General features: G+C 28.9%; 2 protein-coding genes across 3 annotated transcripts in view; both read right to left on the bottom strand.

Moving 5' to 3' along the window:
* Nucleotides 1-16,505, bottom strand: part of LOC125835105 (40S ribosomal protein S4-like) — a 254,483-nt gene that overhangs the window by 130,813 nt on the left and 107,165 nt on the right. The gene's annotated exons all lie outside the window — the stretch shown is intronic.
* LOC125835114 (uncharacterized) lies at nt 10,785-12,650 on the bottom strand. The gene is made up of 3 exons (XM_049514250.1): nt 12,408-12,650; nt 12,321-12,347; nt 10,785-11,105 (listed from the first exon to the last, which is right to left on the bottom strand). The coding sequence occupies exons 1-3, from the start codon at nt 12,648-12,650 to the stop codon at nt 10,785-10,787; spliced, it is 591 nt and encodes a 196-aa protein (XP_049370207.1).

Here is a 16,505-nt window from a genome sequence, read left to right as displayed (position 1 = left end):
ATGAATAAGTGTTAATTGTGCCTTATCCGAAAAGTCACAACCTTTCGAAAAAGGCACTACTTATCGGAAAACTCACAACCCTTTAAAAAAGGCACAACTCATCAGAAAAGACACAACCCTTTGAAAATGTTACAACCCTTTGAAAAAATCACAACTCATTGAAAAAGTCACAACCCATCAAAAAAATTCACAACCCTTTGAAAAAGTCACAACTCATTGAAAAAGACATAATCCTTTAATTTGAAAAGGTAATATAATAAAATTAATTAAATTAATAAATAAAATAAATTGAGTATTTTTAATTGAGGGTATTATAGTAATTCAAAATTCAAGTTTGGGAGTTCATGATTTTAAGGTAGTATATATATATATATATATATATAATAGTTCTCTTTTTTAGAGTCAAATTATAAAAAATTTGACTAACATTTTACTATGTATATTTTCATCATATTGATATGCAAAATATTACAATTTATAGTACATTCGTATAGTTTTTAAATATCTATTTTTTTAAAATTATCAATTTAATATAATCTAATTTAACTTTGAAAATTAATCAAATTGCTAAAAGAGTTATCACGTGAATAATTGTGAGCATATTTTTAGCATTGTGATTTTAAGAGCGAATTATTTTACGAGACATTTTTTAATAGGCCACAGGCCTTCTCACGTCCAATATATCGATAAAATCAAATAAATATTCTTATGATTATAATTTCTACTATTCACATAATTAGATATGAACAGTGGCGAATTTAGGTGCAAAAATAAGGGCACCCGAACCCGTGGTCTCTTCGTAAAATTAGATATTTTATGTATATATTTTTTAATATTTGTATAATATTATATTCTTGCACCCGTTACTATAAAAAATCTAGTTGGTCCACATGGTTAAATGTTGAGCTTTTGACTTTGAGGACTGAGGATCAATTCCACTTAATACATTTTTCTTGGTGCACTCATATTCAGATCAATTTCTACTTAATACATTTTTCTTGGTGCACCCATATTCGAAAAATCCTAGATTCGCCTCTGGATATGAAGATTATATATATACATTATCTTTAAAAATATTATTGATGTGACTTTCACGGGTGTATTACTAATTTCATTTTCTTTTATTATATGTATCTCTACAAGGTAATTGCTACTTAATATAAACTAATAAATGATCACATCATAACTTTGATGATTTTTTAAGGATACATCGAATAAAATGTGTCAAGTTCGAAGGGAAAGTCTTTAGGTGTTGTGGCTTCTTTTTAAAGGGATCTTAGTTCGAATCGGAGGATTTCAGAAAAAGCTCGAAATATTCCTTAAATATACCTTCTTTTTAAAAAATACTAAGCTTTTGATACTAAAACTCAAAAGGCAATTAATAGAAAATACAATCCAATCTAACTCCCCCTTACATGCAAGAACTTACACCAAACGATATTAAAGGGGAAAAAGGGTCAAATATGCTTATAAACTATTTGAAAATGTTTAGATATACCCCTGTTTGAAGTTTGACTCACCCATGCCTTCGCCGTCCAACTTTTCACATAGATGTGCCATTGTAGACGTTAGTTGCTTTGCTGGAAATAACCAGCTCATATTACTTTCTTTAAATGACAAATGAAATTGTCACATCCCCTTTTAATTACCACATGACATTTATATTAAAAAATCAATTAATTAATACACCTCTTTTAGATAACCTATTTGATCCGTAAATCTGCCCTTTTAACTGACCCATATATCACATCCGACCTAAAAATCATTCCTTTTAACCCATTATCAAAGCCCTAACGTTTTTTAAGTTACAGATTACAAAATACACATGACAAAGGTTATAGATCCTGTTTCATCACTCAAAATGTGATGATTGCTGACAAACAACACCACGACATAGCTATCACAATTCAAATTTTACAAATCTTTTTCTTAGATTTTTGAATCCCATCATTATTATCCACCAAAGACTTATCGACAACAACCTCTTCATTATAGACCCATTTTCAATAATCACATTTATAACCCTGCACAATTATGAACTTGAAATCAACAATAGCAAAAGATTTAAAAATTAATGAAATTGTATGATAAATTTACATTAGGCTTAGAACATTTATAGACAATAGGATATGATATACATATCAATTAAAAGGGATGATTTACGGTTGGATAGGTTATTTAAAAGAGGTGTACTAATTTAAAAAATATATATAAATGCAATGTGGTAATTAAAAGTGGATGTGGCAATTCCATTTGTCATTTAAAGAAAGAGAAAATGAGTTGGTTGTTTCCAGCAAAGCAGCTAACGTCTACAAGGGCATATCTATGTGAGAAGTTGGATGGCGAGGGCACGGGTGAGCCAAACTTCAAAGATGAGGTATATCTAGACATTTTCGAATAGTTTAGGGGCATATGTGACCCCTTTCCCATCTTAAAATTACGTGATCTTCAACTTTTAATCCCCACTTGCTCCATGGACAAACCTTTCGAGCCAAAAGTCAAAACTTGTTGAACTTGAAGTTTTGCTCGCGGGACAAATGAGTTCAAGACGATTCTTGTTAAATCACCACGGACAGTTGACCAAGTCTAGATTAAGCTCAAAATGGTCAAAAAATCATCCAAGTTAATTCGAAAGAGAAGCTATGCAAGTACGATCTCAAAATCTAACTAGAAATGTTCCACAAATACATAATAAATCATGAATGTAAACCACTCATGTAGATGCAACAACCAATCCTTGTCGCCGCTTCAATGCAACCACAACAAGATACTATTACGAGAACTAGTCCGATACAAATTTTATGAGCCTGCAGCATATCAAATAGGTCAATTAGTTTTCCGGAGAATAGAGGCAGAGGGAGAGTACTAGCTACAGGTTCGGGCGAACCCAATAGCTATTGCTTAGATCCTGTACTTGTGTCAGGAATTTTATTTGATATATATGATTATTTAAGTGCGAGCCCATTAACTAAGACGAACTACCAGGTTTGGTTAGGGGTGTACATGATCGAGTTGGTTCGGGTTTAAATCATTGTAAATCTAAAGAACAAATATTCAATATTATTGTCATTCTTAGTGTTGAATTGATTTTCTTTTTGCATTAGTATTAATTTGATTTTGATTTAAGTTATATTATAATTATCAACATCTATAAACTATAATCTTTATTGGACCAGTCTGAATTCTAAGTTTTAAACTTGAAATAATATATTAAAAGATAAAAACTATAAAATAGTATAAGAAATATTTTAAAATTATATCAAAGTAAATATTTTTATGTATAAAATAAAATTTTAAACTTACATATATAATGTCGGGTTGGTTTGATCTCGGGTTGGTTTTTTTAGTTAAAACCAAACCAACCCAACCCAAATACAGTCGGGTTTTTTTTTCAATACCAAACCAAGTCAAACCAAACCACTAATCGAGTTTTTTTTCGGTTTGACTCGGTTTGCGGTTTGGTTCGGTTTTGTATACCCCTAGGTTTGGTGACAAATTCAAAAGGCATAATACATAAATATGCCCTTTAACTTGGTCTCATTTCACATTTATACCCTCCAACTTTGAGTGAGTACAAATAGATACTTAGTAGGCGTTTGGCCATGCGATACCATATCATGATATGGTGTCGTGAGATGGAATCAGCGTTTGGACATGCGATTTTACGCTGATTCCATCTCATGATTCCATATCATGAGAGGTGATACCATATTCTCCAAAAACTATCATGATTTGAGATATTTTAATACAATAATTGATCCATGAGTTTATATTTTGTTAAAACAACCCCACATTTATATCTACTAACCATTTGTTTCATATGTAAATAAAATTTATAATCACATCATTACTTTTTAAAATTTATTATTCTCACCAATATAAAATTTATTATCACTTTAAATTTGGTGAATATAAATGATAAAGTAGAAATTCATTTGGTGAATATAAATGAGAACGAAGGGAGTAATACTTTTTTGATTTTTCATAATAAAAAAAAACGTCTTAATCTTATGACTAAGCATAATATTGATAAAAGACAATTTTCATTGGCGGTGCCGCACTTTGTTATTTGTAAAATGTTCGTTCACATGACTGAAGGATATCAAGTCCAATTGATTGAGGACTTGGGAAAATTTGATCAATTAGTTATTAATATTTAGTCAAGTGGACTAGTTATAATTTTTTTGATTAAATTTTATTAGAAGTGTTTTTGACTCAAACTTGTGGTAACTTTTTAAAATTTCGTTATTCAATAATATTTAACTATTGATTTTTCTTGTAAATAGTTAGAAGTTAGTGATGTTTGTTAATTTTTATCTCACTTCTAAGTTAATATTTACTCACTAATGTATGTTTTTTTTCTACTTTATAGGTTATTTGTAAGAGTAGTTGAGAGATATGAGCATATCAAGTACAATTTATGTTCAATTTTTTTTATTAAATTAAAGTTAGATGAAACAATTATTTAACTGAAGAACAAATAACTTTGTAATAATTTATTATGCGATTTTATAATTTTTATTTATTTGATAAGATTGAATAAACAATTGGGGTTATTTTAAAAGTTTTACAACTTATGAGATTTTTATGTTTATGAGAAAATATACAACACAAAAATTCCATATCGCATGTCCAAACAAACCTTCAATTTCATCTCATGATTCTATATCATGATACCATATCATGATTCCATATCATGATACCATATCGCATGGCCAAACGGGCCCTTAAACTTATATAAAGTTGAACAAGTAGACACATGAATCCTATGTGACATAATACACATAGGATATCATGTAGGACGCAAATTACCATGTAGGATGCCACGTAAGACACATGTGTCTTTTGTTCAATCTTATACAAGTTTGAGTGTCTACTTGTGCATACTCAAAGTTGGAGGACATAAATTTAAAATGAATTAAAATTAAAGGACATATTTATATATTGTCACACCCCTATTTTTCCCCAAACGAAGTGTTTGAACATAGAGTTTCTCCAATTAAAGTGACATTTTGAAAATGGATTATTTTATTTCAGAGTCGCCACTTGGAATTGAGTTTTGGTGTTCCAAGTCACCTAATTTTACCCCTAATCAAAAGGAAGTTGACTCTAATTTTTAATGGTCTGCGAACTAGAAATCTGGATAAGAAATTCTATTGACCAAGGGGAAGGTGTAAGGCACCCCTCGAGTCCTGTGTTTCTAGCACAGTTGTTTCATTGACTTATATCTTGGCTTGACTTAGTTTTTGGATATAGTATACTTATTAGCTATATATTTATTTATGTCCCACCTTCTTTGATTTATTGTAACTGTCTTGTTTACAATTTTCAGAGTCCGGAGAATTTTAGTATTGTCGTTTTAGTGGGAGTCGATATTTGAATTATAATAGGAGGTAAACTTCTATGGGATTTAGGATTAATTTTAGAAAAAAAGAAAATGTTAAAGAGGTTAAGACCAATTTCTTGGAAATTTCTTTTATTCTTTATTCTATTTTTGCACGTTACTTTTTTTTTTTTTTTTTTTTTTTTTTTTTTTTAGAAAAAAACATTCTGTTTCTTTTCTTCTTACCGTTATTTTTTTTTGTCTAACAAAAAGTGTCATCTTCTTTTTCATTTAAATATTTTTTGTTAAGTTTTGTTTTCCCCTTTTTATTTTACCTTTTCTTTATTTTTTATTATTATCACTTTTCATCTTTTGTTTCTTCTGTTTTTGTTTTAGATGTTTATTTATTTTATTCTTACTTTCTTTTTAATGATCTATTCCTCTTCTTTTTTATTATCTTCATCTTTCTATTCTGCACTATTTTTGTTTTATTATTATACTTTTCTCTGCTCACGTTTTCTTTTTAATTCTATATATTATTTTTTAATTAATTTTTTCCTTTAAACTAATTGAGAGAAAATAATATACGTAGTGATATAATAATTTTTCTTCACCAAATGATGATAGTGTGAAATTACTAATAAAAGAACTATCTCACGTTGATGAATTAATGACTCACTCAAATGAACTAATTTCATCTCCTCCATTTTTAATATTTCGAATACGATAAAAATTATTTTAATAATTAATTGTCTCCATAAGTATGGCAATATTATTTATTTATTAAACTCCAGAAACTCTAAATGATAACTAATACAGAATCTCTAACCAATTTACATGTAAATAAATTAAAGTCATAAACCAAGTTGTCAATTTGTACCATCAAATAAATGTACATAAACATGTTGAAACAAAACTAGGAGTAAACAACAACCATCTTTGGATCAAATTAGTTGATTAAATTAACGTCAGGTGTAAAAAATAATTCGATGAGCAAATTTAAACAGTAGCAATTCATGCAATCAACAATATGATATGCGTCATAATATAGTGGCATATAACAATACATGTAATTTTAAGGACTACATAACATCATAATCGAATTCAGAACAATTATTTCATTGAACTATATAAAGAATTAGAATTACATTTTCGTAAAACTTAACTCCAACAAAAGAAACCGCTACAATCTACTGATTTCCAAAGTTAATTATAATTAACTTTAAGGAGCCACGAACTTGAATCCACGAACAAAAATCTATCTGACTTAAAATGTATTGCTTTTTTTTTTTTTGTGTGCACTCTATTCCATATAACTGATGATGGTGATCTATATCCCCTTTTTTGTACGTTTGTGTTCTATATATATAGGATAGGTTTTTTTTTGCTTTTTTGCAGATTTTTCTTGGTACGTGTGTGTGTGGGTCTCCTTTTTGTTATTGACTTTTTCTTCCTTTAGTCATGTGAAGTGGGAGTGTAGAGAATTGTGGGAAAGTGGGAGTGTGGGGGTGTATGGTATTGTTGTTGTTTATTTATTTATTTATTTTAAAAAGCAGCAAACTGTTTTTGCTCTTCTTTTCCTTACGTGTAGTATGTTTTTGGGTAGGTATAGGAGTGGGGTAGGTTTGTTAGATTAATTAGGTTATTTTTTATTTACTTTTTAGTTTTAGTTTTATTTTAATCTTAAAAGAATAGCATATCAACTAATTATTTAAAATTAATAAAAATCTAAGAAAAAGTCAACTAGCTATAAGATAAGATCAATTAAATAATACTAGCTTATTTATAAAAACTTAATTTCAAATATAGTTTTTTTTTGTAATCTTTCATTTCTTTTTAAACAATTGACAATAAAACTTACTTTAAAAAGTGATTCTATTTTGTTGTTTGCAAATCTTTTAAAAATAAGCTTAATAAAATAAGATAACAGTCAAAATATTTAATTTATATTTATAAAAATATTTTAGCTCTAAAAATGGTATAAAATTTTAAGCTCGGTCAAAAATACGTGTCTACATATATTATGTCAATTCAACTTCAAATCCTGTCTCCACGAAAACATGTTCAAATCCAACCAACTGAACATTGCCGAATGATATTCAAACTTGGAGAAGAAGCAAAACATCAAATATGAGTCATCCCTCCTCCAAGCAGTTAAAGGAAGAATAATCTTATCATTCTATAATCTTAATAAATCATGGAGTCAAGTTCTGAGGATTCAAACCGACTCAAAACTGCAGATATGTTACGAAGAAAAACAGTAGCGTTTGTTAACAGTTTAATGTGGCACAAACAAAAAGGTAAAGACCATATATATATAATTCGTCAGAAACTTATTTTTTTGAGTTGTTATTAATTTCTTCATTGATTTTATTCTTATTTTAAATTAAACTACTATCCCTAGTTATTTTCATTCCCTTGCAAGCATAAGTGGAAAAATATTTAATGTAAGTTGTGTTCTACTTTTTAGAATTTTGTATACTAATTACATGATAAGTTAGAAGCTTCTTGCTAGATACATGAGAACAAACGAGAGAATTAACAAGGAAAAGAAAAATAAGTGGTTGAATCTTTTCCTAGTGTTTAAACAAGTTTCTGTAATTAGTGGTTGAATCTTTTCTAATATATGAATAAACAAAAAATGTGTTGTTTAATGTGTTAAGTTCAGGCAACTTTTTGGCTTTTAATGTGTTGTTTGAGGAAGAAATTGTAATGAGAAGTTGGAAATGTGGCAACCATTGGAACTTTAATGTGCAGTAAAAAGTATAGGCAACCTGTGAGTGAGTCGTAGATTTTCTGACTTGTAATCCACTATTTTAAAAAGTAATTATTATATTTTAAAGACGTTTTAGTAAAGATTTTTGGGTAGAACTAAGTTTGAGATACTCATCAAAAGTCACATATTTTGGCAGATTGCTCATACAAAAACTTACCATCAAAATAAAAGGACTCATTCCATTATGCATAATTGAAAGGCTTTTGAAAAATTCTGTATTTCAAAATTTCAATAGCTCTTTATGTATTTTGGAAGAAAAAAGTTTCCCGTTTGACTCCAGAGTCGTTTATTATGCAAGTCAATAGATAGTGATCCTTATTCTCAAATATATTCTCTCTTCAAGACCATTCCAAACCCCATGAATACGTGTTGAATCCTTCAAAAATATATCTTTTTTCACAACAATTATTTTAGATAATTTGATAATATTTAGTACAACATATAAGGGAACATGATAGAAAATATGAAAGACAACACTTCTAGAGATTTCAAATAGAAAATATAAAGGACAACATTTCTACGATTTTCAGTTGCTTGTTGTTCATAATTAACTAAGCTAAATCTTCAATGAAATGACTTCAAATTTCATCAGCAAATCACTTTAAATATCTCATAAAATCAAATTTGAAATTAAAACTTTCTCTTTCAAATTTGAAATCCTTTAACTTGATTGTTATCTCCAAGAACATGACATTACATCATGATATTGTAGAATTAACTAACACTCAAGCTCTTCAGCCTGTGAATGTAAGCAAAGTAATCTTACATTCTAGCCTCTTCGCCTTGTAACAAAAGGCATTCTAGCTTCTTCGCCATTTAAAAAAAAGACATAACATGATTCTTTCCATCCAAATTAATTTGGTGGAATCTTATTTCAAGAAGATACTTTCCATTCTTATTATTTCAACTAAAATTTGGAGCATTTAACATATATATATATTTTTTTATGTAGATTTCATGTTGAAAAATGACATGTTAGCAAAATCAATGTGAATATATGATAACTCTACAAGAGTTGGTACATATAGAAAAAATAATAGGCTTACCACTTTGTTAGTTTATGACTTTTGTAAATTTTTGAGAAATATAAAAATTACTCAAATAAGTTAGGAAGTGTTTGATGAACAAGGTTAAAACTAACTTAAATTTTTATTGAAATAATTAAAACACTAGAAGTATGTTTTCCCTTACTTTTTATTTTTTACTTAAAAACTATTTTTTAAGTCAATTCAAACGGCCTCTTTTTTTAAAAAAAAAAAAACTCTCGTAATACTTTTTGTTTTGAAACAAATCAACACTAAAAAATTTAACACGCAAAATCTTTATCTATTTTTAAAAATCTTAATTCAACACTGCAAAAAAAAAAATTCCAGTAAAGCAAAAGCAATGGTCAGGTCACTTCATTCTTGTAAGGAGAGACACATGGTATGTTGTTCCTCGAAATGGACATAGGCCATTGTGCCATATTTTTGGATTGACACTTATTATAAATTCATGTTTCATGTTTATTTTGAAAACATATTTTTTCAACAATGCAAAAAAAATAAAATGAAATTACAAAGTTGGTTTGATAGTACTAAAAATAATAATAATAGAATCTCAAAAGATCATAAAAAAGTATTTGGGTGTTACACCAATTTGTCGGGAAGAAAATGGTATGGAAAAATTCGTCCATTAGAAAATAAACCAATCAATATTTATTATGATTTACAAGTTGCAGGACACATCTTGGAGGGTGAACCACATTCTTCTAAAATGGATGATTTTATTAGTTGGGGCGAAACGCTCGAGTGGCTCGGTTTATATTCGAAGAGGTGTGATTACGAAGTTTTATGTCGTTGACATGGTTTGCTAATTCCACAAGCATTGTCGGCTACTTATCAAACATGCAACTTTAGAGATGAAGCAGTCGTTATTGAATATTTGTCCAAGGAAATCAATGAAATGAAAAAAGCTTTAGAGATATTTCATTCATTAGACGATCTTAACAATAAGGGAGCAAATGAAGAAGAACATTGGAATCTACTAGAAGACGAAAAGTTTCATAGAAATTCTACATATCCCGTTTATCCAATTGTTAACGAATGGACTGGTTTACAAATTTTTTTACCAGAAACACTGAATTTTGGTGTGCCGTATTGTTTTTTAAATCAATTATCCTTAATTGAGCAAACAAAAAGTATGAGTCCAAATTGATATATAAATTATGAAGTTGATGTTGTACCAAATATTGACGACGAATAGAAATATTTAACATTATATAAATTATGATTATCATATCACTTAATTATTATATTCGATTATTTGTATCTTTTATTGTAAAGTGTATTATGTCTTTATTATTATTTCGATATTGATGAATTGTTTTTATAATATTAAAAATTTAACTATATGCTTAAAATAAATGGAACTCAATTTTCTTAGTCATAAACATGAATATTAAAAGTTAAATACATATATTACAAAGGATTTCTACGAGGACAACGAGCCTTGGTGTGTCCTGTTTCCCTGCATATACTACACTTTCTTGACATGCAAGCTGGAGCGATATCCATTTTCATTCTTGAGTCGCCTTGTGCATTGATTAGTAGATGTTCACAAATATTCAGTATTTGCAATCAAACTAAATGCGACAGGAGGCCAATAAATTTCATCCCCCACTGGCGTAAAAGTAACATTATAGGTTCATTTGTAATATTTCGTGGTATAGTATTTGCTCACATAAGTCTTTGGCTCGATACCACAAAGACCACAAAATTTGATTACATGAGAGAAAGATATATGATAATTTACCCATTTGCCACAAGAACATTTTTTGGCATCTGCAAAAACTTTGTGAACATTTCCTCCTTCGCCATTGTGTGCAAATGTGAGGATCTCAAATACAACTGAAGTACTACTATAGTTCATCATTCCAATACGTGCTTGAGCTTTTCTCCAATTTTTATTAAATCGTTTTTCCACACTAAGAGGCCAAGACTTATTTTGTTCAAGTAAAGCATTAGCCTTGCTTCATTCAACAAACGATCAATCAAAGCTTTCACTGTTGATGTGAGGCAAAAATATATTTTTTTAATCATTATTTGCCTCACATTTATTATTTATATTTGTCCTTTTTGAGTCTGAATTTTATAAATTGTGCTAAATAGTATATTTTATTTGTAAGATTGAATTGGTGGAAAGATGAAGAAGTTTGAAGCTAAAATAAATTTAAAATAGAAGTTTGAAGAAGAAAATCAAGCAGATAGCTTAATGAATTAAATTTTATAAAATAATATATATGTTGGTTGAAGTAGAATTGGAATTGGAACATTCCACGTGGCAATGTGTGAAGGCAGTAGCCAATTGATTAAAGGCGCAAAGTTGAGGCGGTTGGACAGTTTCACGCGTACAACTGAAAATCCAATTCGTTTGGTTTTGGATTCCTAATTTATTTTGGACTCAATTATTTTATTCAGGGTTTCCTACATCTATAAATAATCCATAAGAATAATTATCAATGTGAAAATAACTTTTGATTTAGGATTTCTTCTTTTCTTCTCTTTTATTTATTTTACATCTTTTATTTGAATGATTCGTTGTAATTGCTCTATGTCTGTGGAGTTAAACTTCTCTTTCTTGGATTATATTTACTTACAATATGGTTGTTTAGTGATTTTGATTCGACATGATTTGTTTATCATATTAGTTGTTCTTATATTCTTGTAATTACTATTTTGATGCTTGATCATTGAAATAAACTTATTGTCCGAATTGAATTCGGGAGAGGAATAAGAGGATAGAAGGTGGAATATAAGAAGCATGATTTTCTCTTAATAATTAGGGTTAATTCCTATCTAGGATAGGGATATACCTAGAAACCATGCTTGGTCACTATACATGAAGAAATCTTAATGCTCGGTACTTAATCCATCCTATCCCTATTCAACGATGTAGTTAGGGTGTTATTTATCGTAGGCGATTAGAGGTCGGGAGACCATGATCATACATTTAACCCTGTGAATCAATAACTAGATAATCAAATAAGTTGATGAAATTGATGTTAAACATGATTGTTAGTTAAATTATAATCCTAGATCGATTCATTCATTGATTGTGTAAACATCTATCTTTTCTTAGTTAATTGTTTTTTAGTTATTTTATCTTATATTAATCTTTTGAGATGCTCCCCTTAAATAAATAATTAAAATTAATATAATTTAGTAAGAATAATTAATTGACAAGTTCTCTGAGTTCGATAATCCGGTTCTTTTAAGAGCCACTATATTACTTGTGCAACCGCGTACACTTGCGTGTACAATTGGAAGCAACAAGTGTCATGCGAACCATAGCTGAGACTGGAATCCCCCTTGCTTTCTTCAACACACCATTATACGACTCAGATACATTGGTTGTCAAAGAACCCCATCTATGACCGTTATCAACGTACATAGTCCATTTCTCCAAAGGAAGATCATTTAACCACTTAAAAGCTTCAGCGTTCAATGTTTTAATTTGTTGCATTCTTTGAACAATTTTTTTTTCTTGATTCTCCGTCGCAGCATACCACATTAGATTTTCAAGTTCACTATTAAATTTTTTTAATTAAAATTTGCTTTCAAATGACAAACACAAAATCGGTGGTATGTCATTAGAGGTTGCAACCAATTGAAAGATTGAACACATTTTAAGATACCTTGATGTCAATCATAAATAAGGCCAATTCCTCTACGCGCCAACAACATGCTTCCATAATAATGCCAAGAACCATGACCAAGATTCAAAGCTCTCCCGAGCGACTAAGGCATATGCAAGTGGCAAAACATTTTTGTTCGCATCAATAGTGACAACAATTAATAATTTAATATCATACTTGTCATAAAGATGAGTTCCATCTATAGAAATAACAGGCCTACAACTTTTGAAGCCATCGATGCATACTTTAAAACTCCAAAATAAGTACTTGAAAATTTGCTCACCTTGCATCGTTGTTGAATGGTGCTCCCACTCAACAATAGTACTTGGGTTAAAAAAATGTAAAGCCGTCATATATCTAGGTAAAGCCTTAAAGGAATTTTCAAAGTCGCCATACACCATAACAAACGCCTTTCTTCGAGCTTTTTGTGCTTTTCTATAACTAGGATTGTAGTGGTGCAATCCTTTGATGATTTCTTGAATCATCTTTATATATTGGAATTTTCGATAATATAAGGAATCAACGATGTAGCAATCATGTTGCTATTCAAATTGTCATGATCTTCCTTATATGTATCTGGATTACAACTGTGATAAATCATTTTACCTGCCTTCCACATATCACCGCCTACCTTGCGAAAAACGAATCATCCACTCACATTCCGACATATTCTTTTTGCAGATGACCTTCCAATTGTTTCCTTTGGATTGATCACACAAGAACTTTGTCCCTTTCGCAATATTATACATTCTCACTGTCGATTTCATTTGTTTTTTATTTAAAAATACCATACCTATATGTAATGATACAAAAAAACATCGACTAATTAAATAAAAAATATTTATCATTAATTTACATAATTTTATGTTTCATGAATCAAACCTGACTTAGAGCCCGTTTGGATTACCTTAAAAAAAAGTAACTTTTAAGTCAAAAATAAAAAGTCAAACTGAAATGACTTTTGAGTCAAAAAATAAAAAGTATGGAGAGACCTACTTTTTGGTTTCTGACTTATTTTAAGTCATTTTTTTACCTTGCCAAACACTTCGTAACTTATTTTAAGTCATTTTTGACTTATTTGAAGTTATTTTTTATATTTGCCAAACACTCCTAGAAGTCAAAAACTGACTTGAAAGTAGGTTTGACCAACTTTTAAATCAATTCAACACCCTCTTAATGTTTTTAAGATTCTTTTCATTCCATAGTGGAGTGTTACCAGGAACGTTAAATCCGAATTCGTCTGCAAAATCTTCCATATGATCCAAATATGGAATGGCTTCAAAAGATGAACTAACAGTATAGACTACTATGAGAGCAATATCTACGCCAACATCTTCATCATCATTTCCACTTTCATTATCCTCCGTCGAATCATCGTGTAGTTCATCATCATTGATGTCAACTACTTCTGAGAGCCGAGTGAGAGGACCTCCGCATTCGTTAGGCCTTCAAAATTCAATGAATGAATATATGAACAAGAAAAAAGATTAAACAATTATATTTATATACATATGAATTACATGTTGATAGCCTCCAACGGTGTAGAAAGAAGTTGACTACACAAATTGCTAGGACCGGCAACATCTAAAATATTCACTTCAAAGGTCGAATTTTGTTGTGTTTCATTTACACCCTCAATTTCTACCATCACTTGTTGTTCGACTGAAAGATCAAATTCACTATCATCGGGTTCATGAATGAGAGGGCATCGCTGAACTGATGCATACATCTCAAGCAACTGCATATCGATGCAGTTAGAAAATAATTCAAAACTACGAAGAAATGAAGATAAAGAATCATCATTCGAAATACAAGTTAAGGAAAAAATGGCATGTCCATTAGACGCCAAAGAACTTGGATATCGACCAAAGATAGTTACTACGTCTTCCGGATCTTTTATCTTCATTTTTTTCCTAAAATCACTTTGCAAATGATCATATGTAAGAGATAATGAAAATAATTGAGTAACCATAGGTGGAATACTATATCTCACATATCCGGATTCATGCAAAATCTCTCCACCCCAATGTAAAATCACTCTAACCTTATTATCTGTCATCTTAAAAGTTCTAACCTTACTAAATCTCACGCTATGTGTTTTTATGATTATGATTCCACCGATGTTTTAAATAAATTAAAAACTAACAAGGCTACTTGCCCCTTGAGCCTTATAAGTTGTAAGTTTTCTTACACATTTTCACTTTCACGTGAAACTTTCAGTGTTGCAACAAATTAACACTGTAGTTTCGCGTGATTTATTTATAAAGTGTTGAATTAAATCTACACTGTAAAAGTTTCACGCTGTATATGTTTCAACGAAAATAAAAAATAAAATACTTCAATTAGTAGTAAAAAATTATTAGATCAAGTGGTAAAAAAATAGTTAATTTTTTTTGTTTGTTTGTTATTTTAATATAGTCTTTTTAACTATTTTTTTTTTCACTTTATCTAATAATTTTTTACTACTACTAATTGAAGTGTTTTATTTTTTATTTTCGTTGAAACATATATTGCGTGGAATTTTTACAGTGTTGATTTAATTCAACACTTTATAAATAAATCACGCAAAACTACAGTGTTGATTTGATTCAACATTGAAAGTTTCACATGAAAGTGAAAATGAAAATGTGTAAGAAGACTTACAACTTACAAGGCTTAAGGGGCAAGTAGCCTTGTTAGTTTTTAATTATTTTTGTCAAAACTTTTAGTTTTTGATTTTATATGTATAGTTTTTAATTAATTTTTTTAAAATTTTGTTTGTTTATTATTTTAATATAGTTTTTTTTAATCATTTTATTTAATAATATTTGATTACTAATTCAAGTATTTTATTTTCGTTGAAACATATACTGTGTGAAACTTGTACAATGTTGATTTAATTCAACACTGTAAAAATAAATCACGCGAAACTATAGTGTTGATTTGATTCAGCACTGAAAGTTTCACGTGAAAGTGAAAATGTGTAAGAAGACTTACAACTTACAAGGCTCAAGGGCAAGTTAACTTGTTAGTTTTTAAATTTTTTTTCAAAACTTTTAGTTTTTTATTTTATATGTAAAGTTTTTAATTATTTTTTTTAAAATTTTGTTTGTTTGTTATTTTAGTATAGTATTTTTTAACTATTTTTTTTTATCACTTTATCTAATAATTTTTTACTACTAATTGAAGTAGTTTATTTTTTTATTTTCGTTGAAACATATATCACGTGAAACTTTTACAGTGTTGATTTAATTCAACACTATATAAATAAACACACGAAACTACAGTGTTGATTTGATTCAACACTGAAAGTTTCACGTGAAAATGTCTAAGAAGACTTACAACTTACAATGCTCAAAGGGCAAGTAAGCCTTGTTAGTTTTTATTTTATTTTTTAAAAAATTTTTTCAAAACTTTTAGTTTTTGATTTTATATGTATAGTTTTCAATTAAATTTTGTTTATTTGTTATTTTAATATAGTATTTTTTTATCACTTTATCTAATAATTTTTGACTACTAATTGAAGTATTTTATTTTCGTTGAAACATATACCGCGTGAAATTTATACAGTATTGATTTAATTCAACACTGTAAAAATAAATTACGCGAAACTATAGTGTTGATTTGATTCAACATTGAAAATTTCACGTGAAAGTGAAAGTGTATAAGAAGACTTGCAACTTACAAGGGGCAAGTAGCCTTGTTAGTTTTTTTTTAAAAAAAAAAAAATTTTGAATTTATATTTATAGTTT

Source organism: Solanum verrucosum, unplaced genomic scaffold, assembly GCF_900185275.1.
Source record: "Solanum verrucosum unplaced genomic scaffold, falcon-dt-bn FXZP01000220.1, whole genome shotgun sequence".
NCBI classification, from domain to species: Eukaryota; Viridiplantae; Streptophyta; class Magnoliopsida; order Solanales; family Solanaceae; genus Solanum; species Solanum verrucosum.
This window is presented reverse-complemented; position numbering and strand designations above follow the sequence as displayed.